The sequence below is a fragment of the Carcharhinus amblyrhynchos genome, chromosome 1 (genome assembly GCF_965287045.1).
Source record: "Carcharhinus amblyrhynchos chromosome 1, sCarAmb.v2.hapA, whole genome shotgun sequence".
In the NCBI taxonomy this organism is placed as follows: Eukaryota; Metazoa; Chordata; class Chondrichthyes; order Carcharhiniformes; family Carcharhinidae; genus Carcharhinus; species Carcharhinus amblyrhynchos.
In genome coordinates this window covers 111099593-111116836 of record NC_137324.1, presented here as the reverse complement: position 1 = coordinate 111116836, position 17244 = coordinate 111099593, and the positions used below count along the sequence as shown (strand labels likewise).

The 17244-nt window shown below is 43.3% G+C and overlaps 1 protein-coding gene across 1 annotated transcript in view; it reads right to left on the bottom strand.

Moving 5' to 3' along the window:
• Positions 1 to 17244, bottom strand: part of wdfy3 (WD repeat and FYVE domain containing 3) — a 346946-nt gene that overhangs the window by 270494 nt on the left and 59208 nt on the right. Inside the window, exon 2 of the mRNA XM_080191135.1 lies at positions 115 to 325. Within this exon, the coding sequence (XP_080047261.1) occupies positions 115 to 294 (180 nt within the window). The 5' untranslated portion in view covers positions 295 to 325. The remainder of the gene's footprint in view (positions 1 to 114; positions 326 to 17244) is intronic.

The window sequence follows — 17244 nt, the reverse complement described above, 5'->3', positions numbered from 1 at the left end:
AATTCTGCCCAAGTTATAGTTGAAGACAAAGTTGCTCTTGCCTAAAGGTCCAGGTTTTCTTACTTGACCAGCAGTTCTGCCCCCTACCAATGCTAACTGGACACCTGTACTCACCCTGTTGAAAACTGGCAGCATCATGTAGAGCTTTTCTTCCTGTTCTTTTTGTGTCATGTGCCGTGGTGAATGACACAGTTCCATGAAGAGGCGACGCAAGTGCATAAGGCCAAGTGCATTATCCTGAGGACTACATTCTTCCTGCCGTGGACGGCCCATGATTCTTTTCACCATGTTCATTTTTCCCAGCTTCCTGAAAACACAGCCAACCCTGTTAAACAACAGTTTTAGTTAGTGTAGCTAATTTGAGGTCAGACATTATTACATTTGTATTTACATAGTAAATGGTTTATCAAAAGAAGTCAAAGATTTTACTTCAGATATTTGACAAAATCTTTAATAACTTCCTAGAAATACTTGAAATAAATTTTTCTGTACAGGAATTTCAAGATGTTTTCAAAGCTTACAGCATTGATTAAATATTAGAAGACAACTGATCACATTTTTTATTTTTGTCTAAAAATGTTACAGCATTCTGGGAGGGTAAAAGTCAGAACCATTGCACATCACAGCTCATTAGGACTTGAATATTGGATTTCAAAGGAGTAACGGTGTTAGAAGATGTGCCAAGAAACTGTTGTTTTGACTCTTGGTTTAGAGGACATTTTAAAAAATGCCAGAAGTTGATCATGACATTTGTTTGGGGGTAGTCACGACACAGCACCAAAATAAATATGACTTATTTCAAAATACTGAACTTTCAAAATCTAACTTCAGCAAAATATGACAAGCTCTCTCCCTTCTCCTCTCCCCTAACCCTCAGCTACAACAATGGCATATTTATCCCCATCAGCTACAAAAACTTAATTCGGTTTGCATCAGAAAAAAAGCATAATATTTTCAGTTTTATTATATAATAGAGGTTTATGAAAGCTTACTCAAAATTATTTTTCAAATTAAAAATTTATCTGGCAACATGTTCATTAGGCTTCCCCCTGCCCACACAAAATATAGTCAAAATAATCAATTAAAATATGTACAATAGGACATTGCAGAAAATGTCCCAACTTTATTATTCTGACAAAGTTCCCACCAAACAGTTGATCAAAGAACTTCAATTCCTGCCTCCCAAGTCAATTAGTTTGAATAGTTCTCCTTTATCAGGCTAGGGCTTAATATAAAAAAGGATAGCAAGAGTTTTTATAAATATATAAAAAGGAAGAGGCTGGCTAGGGGGAACGTTGAACATAAGAACATAAGAAATAGGAGCAGAAGTAGGCCATCTGGCCCTTCGAGCCTGCCCCGCCATTCAATAAGATCATGGCTGATCTGTCGTGGCTCAGTTCCACTTTCCCGCCCTCTCCCCATAACCCTTAATCCCTTCTCTTATCAAAAACCCATCAACCCGCTTCTTAAAAATATTTAGCAAGGCAGCCTCCACCACTTCAACGGGCAGAGAATTCCAGAGATTCACCACCCTTTGAGTGAAGAAGTTCCTCCTCAACTCCGTTCTGAACCGCCCCCCCTTTATCTTGAGGCTGTGCCCCCTAGTCCTACTGTCTTTTTTGAGCGGGAAGAGTCTTTCCACCTCTATCCTATCCATCCCATTCATCATCTTATACGTCTCAATGAGATCTCCCCTCATTCTTCTAAACTCTAACGAGTACAAGCCTAGTTTATTCAGCCTCTCCTCATAGCTCAACCCCCTCAACTCCGGTATCAGCCTAGTAAACCTCCTCTGCACTCCCTCCAAGGCCAAAATATCCTTGCGCAGGTGCGGCGCCCAAAACTGCACACAGTACTCCAGCTGCGGCCTCACCAATGCCCTATACAGCTGCAGCAAGACCTCCCTACTTTTATATTCAATCCCCCTCGCTATGAAGGCCAGCATCCCATTCGCCTTCCTGACCACCTGCTGCACCTGCAGGCTGGGTTTTTGCGACTCATGCACAAGGACCCCGAGGTCCCTCTGCACCGTCGCCTGCTGCAGTTTTTCGCCACGTAAGTAATAGTCCTTCCTACCATTCTTCCTACCAAAGTGGACCACCTCACACTTGCCAACATTAAATTCCATTTGCCATTTCCTGGCCCATTCGCCCAGCCTATCTAGATCCTTCTGCAGACTCTCCACACCCTCCGCACAATTTGCCTTTCCCCCAATCTTGGTGTCATCAGCAAATTTCGACACCCTACACTCGGTTCCCTCCTCCAGATCATCTATATAAATGCTAAATAGCTGAGGCCCCAGCACCGACCCCTGGGGCACTCCACTAGTCACCAACCGCCAATCCGAATAGCACCCATTGACCCCCACTCTCTGCCTCCTATTTGACAACCAATCCTCTATCCACGCTAACACCCTACCCCCAACTCCATGTCCTCTGACCTTCTGCAGTAACCTCTTGTGAGGTACCTTATCAAACGCCTTCTGAAAATCCAGAAAGACCACATCCACCGGCTCTCCTCTATCCACCGCCCTAGACACATCCTCATAGAACTCCAGTAAATTTGTCAGACACGACTTCCCTTTAATGAAACCGTGTTGCGTCTGCCCTATCAAGCAATTCCCTTCAAGAAGCCTCGCAATTTCCTCCTTAATGACGGATTCTAACATTTTACCTACCACAGACGTTAAACTAACCGGCCTGTAATTCCCCGCCTTTTGCCTGGCACCCTTCTTAAACAACGGCGTAACATTAGCCGTTTTCCAATCCTCCGGCACTTCCCCGGAATCCAGCGACGTCTGGAAAATAACCACCAAGGCATCCACTATCACCTCCGCCATTTCTTTCAGAACCCTCGGATGCATTCCATCCGGTCCTGGGGACTTGTCCACAATCAGCCCCTCCAGTCTGTTGCGCACCACCTCTCTAGTAACAGTAATGTCATTAAGACCCTCCAGTCCTACCACCTTTCCATCGCTAACACCCGGCAAATTATTCACGTCCTCCTCCGTGAAGACAGAAACAAAAAAGTTATTCAAGACCTTAGCCATATCCCCATCCCCTACCACTAGGTCCCCTTTCTCATCCGCTAAGGGACCAACGTTCACCCTAGCCAGCCTCTTCCTTTTTATATATTTATAAAACTCTTGCTATCCTTTTTTATATTAAGCGCTAGCCCAGCTTCATAGCTTCTTCTACCCTCCTTTATCAACTTTTTTGTCAATCTTTGTTGACATTTAAACCTCTCCCAATCCTCTTCTCGCCCACTGCTCTTAGCTACTCTAAATTCCTCCGCTTTTAATTTAACACTTTCCTTCACCTCCTTCGTTATCCACGGCTTATTACCTCTCTTCCTACTGTCCTTTTTAACCATCGGAATAAATTTCTGCTGAGCACCAAGAAAGATCTCCTTAAAGATCCTCCACTGCTCCTCAGCAGACCTACCTTCCAACGCGCTCCCCCAGTCCACATTCGCCAATTCTTCTCTCATCCTACCATACTCCCCTCTATTCAAACAAAGGACGCGTGTCCGGGAACCCACTTTCTCCTCCTCCATCTGCAACAGAAACTCCACCATACAATGATCACTCTCTCCAAGAGGATCCTTCACCTCAAGGTCCCTAATTCTACCCGCCTCATTACATAGCACCAGATCCAAGATAGCTCGCTCCCTCGTCGGCTCCAACACACACTGTTCCAGGAAACTATCCCGGCAGCATTCCAAGAACTCCTCCTCGAGCCCACCTCGTCCAACATGGGTCGACCAATCAATATGCAGATTGAAATCCCCCATAACTACTGCCGTCCCATTCCTGCACGCCGCACTTATTTGCGCGTTAACAGCCCGCCCCACCTCCAGATCATTATTCGGGGGCCTATAGACGACACCCACCAGCGTCTTCCTCCCTTTGCTGTTCCTAATCTCCACCCACAACGATTCCACTTTCTGCTCTTTGGCTCCGATATCATCCCTTGCTACCACCTTGATGCTGTCCTTAATCAGCAGAGCTACGCCACCCCCTCTTTCCTCCTGCCTATCCTTCCTAAACACTTGATAGCCCTGTACATGGTCCCTTAGAGGATGAGAAGGGGGACTTAGTGGTAGGGGATGGGGATATGGCTGAGGTCCTGAATAACTTTTTTGTTTCTGTCTTCACGGAGGAGGACGTGAATAATTTGCCAGGTGTTAGAGATGGAAAGGTGGTAGGACTGGAGGGTCTTAATGACATTACTGTTACGAGAGAGGCGGTGCTCGACAGACTGGAGGGGGCTGATTGTGGACAAGTCCCCAGGACCAGATGGAATGCATCTGAGGGTTCTGAAAGAAATGGCGGAGGTGATAGTGGATGCCATGGTGGTTATTTTCCAGACGACGCTGGATTCCGGGGAAGTGCCGGAAGATTGGAAAACAGCTAATGTTACGCCGTTGTTTAAGAAGGGTGCCAGGCAAAAGGCAGGGAATTATAGGCCGGTTAGTTTAACGTCTGTTGTAGGTAAAATGTTAGAATCCGTCATCAAGGAGGAAATAGCGAGGCATCTTGAAAGGAATTGCTTGATAGAGCAGACGCAGCACGGTTTCGTTAAAGGGAACTTGTGTCTGACAAATTTACTGGAGTTCTATGAGGATGTGTCTAGGGCGGTGGATAGAGGAGAGCCGGTGGATGTGGTCTTTCTTGATTTTCAGAAGGCGTTTGACAAGGTACCTCACAAGAGCTTATTGCAGAAGGTCAGGGGACATGGAGTTGGGGGTAGGGTGTTAGCGTGGATAGAGGATTGGTTGTCAAATAGGAGGCAGAGAGTGGGGGTCAATGGGTGCTATTCAGATTGGCGGATGGTGACTAGTGGAGTGCCCCAGGGGTCGGTGCTGGGGCCTCAGCTATTTACCATTTATATAGATGATCTGGAGGAGGGAACCGAGTGTAGGGTGTCGAAATTTGCTGATGACACCAAGATTGGTGGAACGGCAAATTGCACAGAGGGTGTGGAGAGTCTGCAGAAGGATAGGCTGGGCGAATGGGCCAGGAAATGGCAAATGGAATTTAATGTTGGCAAGTGCGAGGTGGTCCACTTTGGTAGGAATAATGGTAGGAAGGATTATTACTTACGTGGCGAAAAACTGCAGCAGGCGACGGTGCAGAGGGACCTCGGGGTCCTTGTGCATGAGTCGCAAAAACCCAGCTTGCAGGTGCAGCAGGTGGTCAGGAAGGCGAATGGGACGCTGGCCTTCATAGCGAGGGGGATTGAATATAAAAGTAGGGAGGTCTTGCTGCGGCTGTATAGGGCATTGGTGAGGCTGCAGCTGGAGTACTGTGTGCAGTTTTGGGCGTCGTACTTACGCAAGGATATTTTGGCCTTGGAGGGAGTGCAGAGGAGGTTTACTAGGCTGATACCGGAGTTGAGGGGGTTGAGCTATGAGGAGAGGCTGAATAAACTAGGCTTGTACTCGTTAGAGTTTAGAAGAATGAGGGGAGATCTCATTGAGACGTATAAGATGATGAATGGGATGGATAGGATAGAGGTGGAGAGACTCTTCCCGCTCAGAAAGGACAGTAGGACTAGGGGGCACAGCCTCAAGATAAAGGGGGAGGGGGGGGGGGGGGGGACGGTTTAGAACGGAGTTGAGGAGGAACTTCTTCACTCAAAGGGTGGTGAATCTCTGGAATTCTCTGCCCGTTGAAGTGGTGGAGGCTGCCTCGCTAAATATTTTTAAGACGCAAGTTGATGGGTTTTTGATAAGCGAGGGGATTAAGGGTTATGGGGAGAGGGCGGGAATGTGGAACTGAGCCACGACAGATCAACCATGATCTTATTGAATGGCGGGGCAGGCTCGAAGGGCTAGATGGCCTACTCCTGCTCCTATTTCTTATGTTATTATTTTGAGCCTATGCCCCCTAATTCTAGTTTCACTCGCCACCTCCCTGCTTCTATCTTATCTATTCCCTTCGTACCATATGTTTCTATAAGATATTCCCCTCATTCTTCTAAATTTCAATGAGTATTGTCCCAGTCTATACAGTCTCTCCTCATAAGCCAACCCTTTCAAGTCCAGAATCAACTTCGTGAATCTCTTCTGCACTCCCTCCAGTGCCAGTGCATCCTTTCTTACGTGAGGAGACCAAAACTGTGCACAGTACTCCAGGTGCGGCCTCACCAGCATCTTATACAGCTGCAATGTAACCTCCCCATTTTTAAACTTCATCCTTCTAGCAATGAAGGACAAAATTCCATTTGCCTTCGTAATTACCTGCTGCACCTGCAAAATAACCATTTGTGATTCATGCACAAGGATATCCAGGTCCCTCTGCACTGCAGCATGCTGCAATTTTTTACCACTTAAATAATAGTCCATATTGCCGTTATTCCTACCAAAAGGGATGACCTCCCATCTACCACCATCGTACTCCAACTGCCAGACCTTCACCCACTCGCTTGAACTATCTATATCCCTCTGCAAACTTTCTCTCCTCTGTTCTACCACTCACGTTAGTGTGACCTGCAAACTTTGACACACTGCACTTGATTCCTAACTCCAAATCATCTATGTAAATTGTAAACAATAGCCGTTTCTATAAGTTACCCCCGATTGGTTCCACTGGTCGGCGCAACATCGAGGGCCGATGGGCCTGTACTGCACTGTAATATTCTATGATCCAAGGCCCACTACTGGCCACTGAATAACCAGAAAAACACCCATTTATCCCCACTCCTTGATTTCTGTTAGTTAACCAATGCTCTATCCATGCTAATACATCATCCGTAATGCCATGCACCTTTACCTTATACAACAGCCTTTTGTGCAGCACCTGGTCAAATGCCTTCTGGAAATCCAGGTATCAACATCCACTGTTGTCCACCACACAATGTCCTCAAAGAACTCCAGTAAATTAGTTAAACATGACCTGCCTTTCACAAATCCATGCTGCGTCTTCCCAATGGGACAATTTCTATCCAGATGTCTCACTATTTCTTCTTTGATGATCGATTCATTTTCCCCACTACAGAAGTTAAGCTAGCCAGTCTATAGTTACCTATCTTTTGTCTACCTCCTTTTGTTTTTAAAAAGAGTGGCATCACATTTGCTGTTTTCTAATCTGCTGGAACTGCCCCGGAGTACAACAAAATTTGGTAAATTACCATGACCACATTTGCTATTTCCCCCGCCATCTCTTTTACCATCCTGGGATGCATTCCATCAGGGCCAGGAGACTTATCTACCGTTAGCCCCATCAGCTTGCCAACACTGCCTCTTCAGTGATAAAGATTGTTTCTAAGCCCTCACCTGCTATAGCCTCCGTCATCAATTTTTGGCCTGTTGTGTGTCTTCCCGTGAAGGCTGACACAAAATAGCTGTTCAACGCATTGGCCATTTCCTCATTTCCCATTATTAAATCCCCTGTGTTATCCTCTAAGGGACCAAATGTTTTTTTAGCCACACTTTTTTTGTTTTATATACTTGTAGAAACTTTTGAACTAGTTTACTCTCAATCCATCTTACTTTTCTTCATAGTTTTTTTCATGCCTTTCTATTGACCTTTAAAGATTTCCCAATCCTCTAGTTTCCCACTAATCTTGTGCTCATTATTTTTCAGTTTGATACTCTTTATTTCCTTAGCTATCAACGGCAGATTATCCCTTTTCCTACAGTCCTTCCTTTTCACTGCTATTTACTTTTGATGAGCATTGCAAAAAAAATCACTTCAAAGTCCTCCACTATTCTTCAATTGTTCCACCATAAAGTCATGCCATGACATATGCCATGAGACTTTGATAGCAGCACAATTCTGCTGCTGGTGGTCCACAGCACTTCATGGCCAACCAGTTTTGAATTGCTTGATCTGACCTAAATCCATCCCATTTAGCACAGTGGTGGTGCCACACAGCACAATGGAAGATGTCCTCAATGTGAACGCAAAGCTTTCTCTCCACAAGAGCTGTGAGGTGATCATTCCTGCCAATATGGACATGAATGGATCCATCTACAATAGGGATATTGCTGAGGATAAGGTCAAGTAATTTTTTTCTTCCCTTGTTGGTTCCCTCACCATCTGCAACTGACCCAGTATAGCAACTACGTCTTTCAGGAATCAGCCAATTCAGTTAATTGTGTTTTACTGAATCAGTCTTGGTGACTGAAGTGCCCCATCCACAGTACATTTTGCCCTTGCTACCTTCAGTAGTTGTGCCAAATAGTGCATGCAATTGAGCATTAATTCATTAGCATATGGTGGGCCACAGGTGCTAACTGACAGGCAATTTCCTTGCCCACATTTGATCTGATGCTATGAGACTTCACGTGATCTGGAGTCAATGTTGAGGACTCCCAGGACTACTCTCAACCAACTGCAAACCAGCATGCTGCCACCTTTGCACATGCTCAGACATGCAGAAGAAATTTGGGATGTTGGTTGAAGGATATGATTCAATGAGTATGACACCAAACTGTTGCTTGGCCAGTCTGTGGGAGAATGATCCCAATTTTGGGATTCAGAGCTCTGACGAAAGGTCACTAGACTCAAAACATTGGCTTGACAATCTCTCTCTCTCTAAGCAACTTGCCAACTCTCCATCATTTTTTATAAATGTTTACAAAAAGCAAAAGAAAGATTGGGACACACATTAGCCACTGAAATATCTTGTTTTTAACTTATTTAAAAATTATGGAATTATGATGGAAAATTTTGATATTACAGAAATACAAAAATAATGTAAGAGGGCCAAAGAGATTGTTCCAACAATAAGTAGGATACATATGTATTAAAAGCCCAGTTATAATTCATTAACAAAGTGTAACTTTATAAGGGGGTCTTTAACTGAGTGTAAATAAAGTTTAAAGTTTCTTTATTAGTGTCACAAATAGGCTTACATTAACACTGCAATGAAGTTACGGTGAAAATTCTCTAGTTGCCACACTCTGGCACAAGTTTGTGCACACTGAGGGACAATTTAGCATGGCCAATGCATCTAACCAGCACATCTTTCGCATTGTGAGAGTAAACTAAAGCACCCAGAGGAAACACACGCAGACACAGGGAGAATGTGCGGACTGCACACAGATAGTGACCTAGGTCGGAACCAAACCCGGGTCCCTGATGTTGTGAAACAGTATCGCGCAATACTGTGCCACTGTGCTGCCAAAATGGATAGTTTCAACTTTCTCTTTTGCTTTCTAAAAACTGCAATCTGTGCAACTTCACTGGCACACCCTATGGAGAAGCAGGAATTATCCATAACAGCTTCTGGCACTTCCACCAGAAGTTGCTGTCAGTTTCATGGGATGATTTTGAATGCCAACTGTTTCACCATCGTTACAACCCTGTATTTTTTTAAAGCACACATAGCAAATAATGTCAGTGTCAAGACAGCACCTCCGGCAACCTGTGATCTAACAACCACAAAACATACTTGTGAACAAGACAGTAAAATTAATCCTACAGTTAAAACAGTAAACTCTTCACAACACATATATCAATATTTTTGTTTGCATGAGGGAATAGGAAAAGTATTCCTTCTGAGCCACACCTAAAGAACCAGGACAGTAATCAGTGATGACTTGTGTTTTCTGCATGAAGCAAGTTATTCTTGGACCTAGCCAAACAGATGAGCATTTTGAAAATAAAATTCAACTGTTACAGTACAACAGCAACATGCATTTACGTAGCACCTTTAGTGTCAAAAATTGCCCCAATCCCCTTCAGAGAGGCAAAAACAAGAATGAATACTAACCAACACATCAGGGATGGGCACCAAATACGAGCTTTGCTAGTAAAACTTAAACATCCCATAAAAAATACAAAAAATTATAGCGTACAGTCAGGTGTCTGGAGCATTACTCTATATTTGAACGGAATCTGACAGTATACAGATTTCAGTCACAACATAAATACTTATTTGACGAATAAAAGCCGGTGGATGTGGTCTTTCTGGATTTTCAGAAGGCGTTTGACAAGGTACCTCACAAGAGGTTATTGCAGAAGGTCAGGGGACATGGAGTTGGGGGTAGGGTGTTAGCGTGGATAGAGGATTGGTTGTCAAATAGGAGGCAGAGAGTGGGGGTCAATGGGTGCTATTCGGATTGGCGGTTGGTGACTAGTGGGGTGCCCCAGGGGTCGGTGCTGGGGCCTCAGCTATTTACCATTTATATAGATGATCTGGAGGAGGGAACCGAGTGCAGGGTGTCGAAATTTGCTGATGACACCAAGACTGGGGGAAAGGCAAATTGTGCGGAGGGTGTGGAGAGTCTGCAGAAGGATCTAGATAGGCTGGGCGAATGGGCCAGGAAATGGCAAATGGAATTTAATGTTGGCAAGTGCGAGGTGGTCCACTTTGGTAGGAAGAATGGTAGGAAGGACTATTACTTACGTGGAGAAAAACTGCAGCAGGCGACGGTGCAGAGGGACCTCGGGGTCCTTGTGCATGAGTCGCAAAAACCCAGCTTGCAGGTGCAGCAGGTGGTCAGGAAGGCGAATGGGATGCTGGCCTTCATAGCGAGGGGGATTGAATATAAAAGTAGGGAGGTCTTGCTGCAGCTGTATAGGGCATTGGTGAGGCCGCAGCTGGAGTACTGTGTGCAGTTTTGGGCGCCGCACCTGCGCAAGGATATTTTGGCCCTGGAGGGAGTGCAGAGGAGGTTTACTAGGCTGATACCGGAGTTGAGGGGATTGAGCTATGAGGAGAGGCTGAATAAACTAGGCTTGTACTCGTTAGAGTTTAGAAGAATGAGGGGAGATCTCATTGAGACGTATAAGATGATGAATGGGATGGATAGGATAGAGGTGGAGAGACTCTTCCCGCTCAAAAAAGACACTAGGACTAGGGGGCACAGCCTCAAGATAAAGGGGAGGCGGTTTAGAACGGAGTTGAGGAGGAACTTCTTCACTCAAAGGGTGGTGAATCTCTGGAATTCTCTGCCCGTTGAAGTGGTGGAGGCTGCCTCGCTAAATATTTTTAAGAAGCGGGTTGATGGGTTCTTGATAAGAGAGGGGATTAAGGGTTATGGGGAGAGGGCGGGAAAGTGGAACTGAGCCACAACAGATCAGCCATGATCTTATTGAATGGCGGGGCAGGCTCGAAGGGCTAGATGGCCTACTCCTGCTCCTATTTCTTATGTTCTTATGTTCTTAAAATGTTCAGATTTGGAACCAGCCAATATTTATAAAATCATTATAAATGCAAGGTAGCATTCAGCCCAAAAAGTGCATCAAAGTTACACTTGGTAAATATAATTCCAACCCTCCAACTCTACCCTTCAAATCCAATAATGAAATTTGTTGCATCTTCATCCTGGACTGCCCAGACGTCCCAACATTGTCAGCTGAGAAAGGGAGATGTAGATACAGCTCCAAAACACCATGGGCATGGGGTTCTAAAAGTTCGCGTTCTCTATAATTTCTGCAGAGAGTTTTCATCCTTCAAGAACACAACTAGTTTAAGGAATTAAATGATGCTCTTAAATTGCAATGCTTTTCTGATGAACTAAAATTTTACTCTAATACTGTCATACAAACATTAAAAACAGGGCCTTGCACAAGAGTTCCTGTGTGCCAATACGATACTCAAAAGTTCCACCCACCCCTACTCAAATATGTGTTGTTAATTTAAAGTTCCCTCAAGTAGTCCCTTACACATGTATGTTTTTGCTTTTTTACATGTAATACATAACACAACATGATAGTGTTATCAACTGATTATATAAACCAGGATGTGGAGATGCCAGCATTGGACTAGGGTAAGGACAGTCAGAAGTCTCACACCAGATTAAAGTCCAACAGGTTTATTTGGTTGCACAAGCTTTCGGAGCACTGCCTCTTCATCAGGTGAGTGGGAGTTGTATTCACAAACAAGGCATATATAGACAAATTCGATTTACAAGATAATGGTTGGAATGCGAGTCTTTACAGGTAACCAAGTCTTAAAAGGTAAGACAAAGTGGAGAGAGAGTTAAGCACAGGTTAAAGAGAGATGTATTGTCTCCACCCAGGACAGTTAGTGAGATTTTGCAAGCCCAGTAAAGTCGTGGGGATTACAGATAGTATGACATCTCACGTGAGAACACCATCCACCAAGTAGACGGCACACACTCTTGCAACTCGGCCAACGTCATGTACCTGATACGCTGCAGGAAAGGACGTCCCTAGGCATGGTACATTGGGGGGACCATGCAGACACTACAGCAATGGATGAATGAACACTGCTCGACAATCACCAGACAGGAATGTTCTTTTCCTATTGGAGAACACTTCAACAGTCATGGGCATTCAGCCTCTGATCTTCGGGTAAGCGTTCTCCAAGGTGGCTTTCATGTCACATGACAATGCAGAATCGCTGAGCAGAAACTGATAGCCAAGTTCCACACACGAGGACAGCCTCAACTTGGGTTCATGTCATACTATCTGTAACCCCAACAATTTGCCCGGGCTTGCAAAATCTCAGGAATTGTCCTGGCTGGAGACAATACACATCGCTTTAACTTGTGTTTAACCCTCTCTCCACTCGCATTGTCCGTACCTTTAAGGCTTGGTTATCTGTAAAGACTCGCATTCCAATCATTATCTTGTAAATTGCATTTGTATCTATATGTCCTGTTTGTGGACAGAACTCCCACTCACCTGACGAAGGGAAAGTGTTCCAAAAGCTTGTGGCTTGTGCTACTAAACAAACCTGTTGGACTGTAATCTAGTATTGAGAGACTTCTTACTATATAAACCAGAACAGTGGCAGCTTTTAGAATGCAGTGATTATCTTTTTCAGTGCTGATCTCTAAAGGACGATAGCAGTGGAGCGCTCTTCAAAAAAAAGTGTTCACTTCTCCACTGGCAGAAAAGGTTAAAATTCAGGGTTGGTGTTGAAGATTAGTAGCAAGTCTCAGGAACTTAAAAACACTGTGGTAGATACCTGCAAATCCTTTGGGATCCAGATGACAAACTGTGAAAGTTGCATGTGCTGGGGAACTGCTGTTTCTATCCACATCCTTTCTTTTCCCCCCTCTCCACCCCCAGTGGAAATTCCCAGATAACAAAGGGAGCATTACACAGCAATCGTCTGGGAATGCAAAGTTCCAGTGGGCAATTCCCCTGCACTGGGAATCATCATGTGACTTAAAATGTCAAACTTCAGATGGTTCTGACTTTTGCACCAAAAGTTAGAGAAAAGGTTGGAAGAGTTAAAACTGCATTCACCCCCCCACCATTAGATTTCATCCCCTATCCACCCCGGAACTCCCCCATCCCATGACTATACCTGCTTACACAGCCCTCCACTGATCCCTCAGCTAGACAGACAGAACATCCCTCATCACCTCCCCTCCTGACCCCAACCGCCTACCTGACAAGTCGTTCAATCATCACTAAAAAGTCAATGGTGCTGTTACTTCCTGTCTGGTTTCAAAAATATTAGCCACTTCATTTTGGAAGTGCTCAACAATTTTGTTTCTTTTAAAGCTTTGGGTAGCTTTTGAACATTGCACAGATTCAAGTGACAGGCATTAGGTTTAATTCTGCTGTGGGGATAAATATTGCTTGTTTACATAACATTACCAAAAGTTACAAACACAGGGTCAGAGGTAACACAAAAACATAGCTTGAGATATCTTCCCAAGTGAAGCTTTGTGCAGGAATTTGAAAAATCAGTTTCAAGTAAACTCAAAATACAATTCTGCCACATAGATGTTCAATATTACATTGTTGTGTGCAATGCTTTAAGAGTAAAGTGTTTTGTGAAGCTTTGAGATTGGTGTCACTGCCTAAATTTCACTGCAATACTTGTTCACACTATGCTTACGTAGTGATAATGCATAAGAATGTGTTGTAGCTAATATTTGAGAAAGTTCAAGTCTCCACAATGGTGGTATGTGAGTAAGTACTGACCTGGAATCAAAAATTAGGAACTTAAACATCCACAGAAGAACCAATTTTAAAATTCAAATTTTTCTTTCTCAAAGCTGACCAACAAAACTACAAAAATTACATAGGATAGGACAGTTTCTCAGGAAACACCAGTTTCCTCCAAATAAGAATAGATGGCTTAGAAGAAAAACATCCTGTTGTGAACATTGATGCTTTTGCAATCTCTTCATACACAGACTCGAAAGCAATCATAGAATGGAATTCCTCAGCTATTTTACAACACAAGGTAGTATCGTTTTGTCAGAAATTATTTCCTGGTCATGAGAAAATTCCAATAGGAAAAATGGAAACTATTCTAATTATTTCATAATATAACACCACTGTTTTCAACTTCCAAATAAGTAAAACATGTGCATTAAACTGGGCTGACTTTCCATTGAATCTATCACAAAAACACAGATTTAAGATCACTTTTGTTGCCTTGTGCTGTGCACTTTTTGCAGCTGAGACTCCAGGAAGGTGACTTGCTTTACAGTCACTATGTCTGGCATGACACACTGCACGAGCACGGCTTGGGACACAGGAGAAATGAAAAGGAAACCTCAATGATAAGCTCCAAGTTCGACTCAGCATTACTCTAAGCTGCAACCAAAAAGTCAGTGTCAGTAATCAAAACCACAAATGAGCATGTTGCCTCTTTGCAGCAACACATGCTGCTGCTTCATATGTTGCTGTTTTATGTTACTGCCTTCCAGTTCCTTACCACCTGCAAGTTTTGCTAGTATTTATTACATTGCACTTTTATGTGGAAGAAGCTAGTTATGTAGTTTGTACATGAAATTGGGCAAAATTATAATTTCATAGAAATACAGAAAATAAAGAGTGGATCATTTGGCTCTTTGAGCATGCTCCACCATTCAATATGATCCTGGCCAATCCTCTACATCAACATCATACTCCTGCACTCTCCCCATACCTCAATGATTCCCTGGTGTGTTGTGAAGACCGCTCCCACCCTACAAAGTATGCTGTGAAAAAAGATTTAAAATGATTAAAAATTTGATTAAAAACTAAACTTTGTCTTCAGCTCTGTGATTGGCATCTCCAAGACCCAACACACCTCAGGCCTCCCATGCATGCACCAAATAAAAAAGAACTGCATATGTGTGGTTTATTTTCACGCTGAGTTTGGCGCTGAAGACAAAGGCCCCTTGCACCCACACAAAAAGTGAAAACTCAAAGGGCACAAAAATCCAGGGAGAAATGAGAGAGATGGAGGTAAAAGAAATGACATATGCTGTTCTAAAATATCACAATATTGAAACCAAAGCAATAACTTGTATCTACAGTTACGTTTGGCTAATGCCTAGAAATGAGATTACCATTATGCTGAGACTTCTATTCTGCACTTCAGCTTTCACTTGTTTATGAAAAATGGTACTACTTTTTCCCCTCGTATTTAATTTTTCTACCTGATATAATTGTACTCAAAAGCAAAATACTGCCAATTACAGAAATCTGACCCAAGAAGAAAAAATGCTGAAAAAACTCAATGAGGCAGAATCTGTGGAGAGAAACTGTCAACATTCATGTTGACAACAGTTTCAAAATATTAAACCTTGGATGAACGGAACAAATTATTTAGCATTGAAGCTATCAATACTCAGCATTATGGCAGCAATTAGATTTCTGGCATCCACATACACAGTAAAACATGAAATCATGCATTTCCCAATTCTCTCCAGTTTTTCAGCTTGCATTGCTGTTCTCTGGCAGTGAACGCAAGCTGAACATCGCTCAAGGAAAGGTCAGAGAAAGTAGGTGGTGTGCCTCATTTTCTTTTGTAATACAGAGGTGCGCTGTGACATACAAAAGGTAGGGAACCACTGCCATATCCCTTGACACCTTTAGAATCTAGTTATATATTTATTTCCTTCTTAAATATATTCAATGACTTGGCCTCAACAGCCTTCTATGGTGAATTCCACAGGCTCCGCATCTCACTAAAGAAATCTCTGTTCAAGTCAACCCTAAATGGCCTACCTCACATCTTGAGATTGCGGCCCCTTGCTCTAGATTCCAACCAGGTGAAATATCATGCATGATCCTGCCTGTACAGCCTCGTTAGAATTTTATACATTTCAATGAAATTTCCTCTCATTCTTCTAAATTACAGTGAATACAGATCCTTGTACAATCAATCTGGTCATCAGTCTGGTGAACTTTCATTGCACCCCCTCAATCTCAGATCAGAAGATACATCTAGTTTGTAGTGCCAGACCATAAATGCAAGCTTCTGCCAGGAAAATCTCTACACTCAAGCATATGCAGAACTTTATGCCTTACTAATACATTTTAAATATAACGGAAGCATGGTTGGGCATATCTTTTACCATCCCAAGATAAAGCAGCCTAGAGGCTCAGCTTAAAAGAAATGTTCCAAGTTTTAAGTCCAATATAGCACTCCATGTAATGAAGCTATAGTCATTTGACAGTCTCTTCCAGAGGGTTTCACGCTACTCCAGAGTCAAACCAGAACCTCCTTTGCAACACAGAAATGCCAATACTTAACACACTAAAAACCCTATACGGAATAGTATTTCTCATTACAACCTAGTTTTGTATTTGTCATAATAGAAAAACCAGTTTGACAGATTTTACAGTACACTTGGTCTGAAAAGAATGTGAACCTTCAAACTAAAAGTGAGCTGCTTGAGGTGGGGTGGGGGGACAATACTGCTTGATGCCATCAAAATCTTAAAAATCTTTCTTATATACATTCAGTTACTTGACCTCCACAGCCTTCTGTGGTAGAGAATTCCATAGGCTCATTACCCTCAGAAGAATTATTTCCTCACCTCAGTCCCAAATGGTCTACTCCCTATCATGTGACTGTAACGTCTGGTTCCAGATTCTCCAACAAGGGAAAATATCCTTCCTGCATCTAGTCTGTCCTGCACTGTTAGAATTTTTTACCTTTCAATCTCCTCTCATCCTTCTAAACCCGAGTGAATACAGCCCATCAAATCACATTCTGCTCATAGGACAGGCCCACCAATCCCAGTATCAGCCTAGCGAACTTCCGCTGCACTTCCACTATATCTTTTCATAGGTAGGGAGATCAAAACTGCACGCATAATTGCTGTAAGACATCCCTATTCCTGAATTCAAACCTCTTGCAATGAAGGCGGCCAAAATACCATTTACCTTCCTAATTGCTTGCTGCACCTGCCTCTACATGTTCACTAACTATTGTACACCCAGATAGATCCCTTTCTACCTCCACACTTCCCAGTATAGCATCATCATTTAAATAATACTCTTCCTTTCTGTTTTTCACACCAAAGTGTGTAACTTCACATTTAGCCACTATGTGCCGCATCTGCCACGTTTGCCCACTCTCT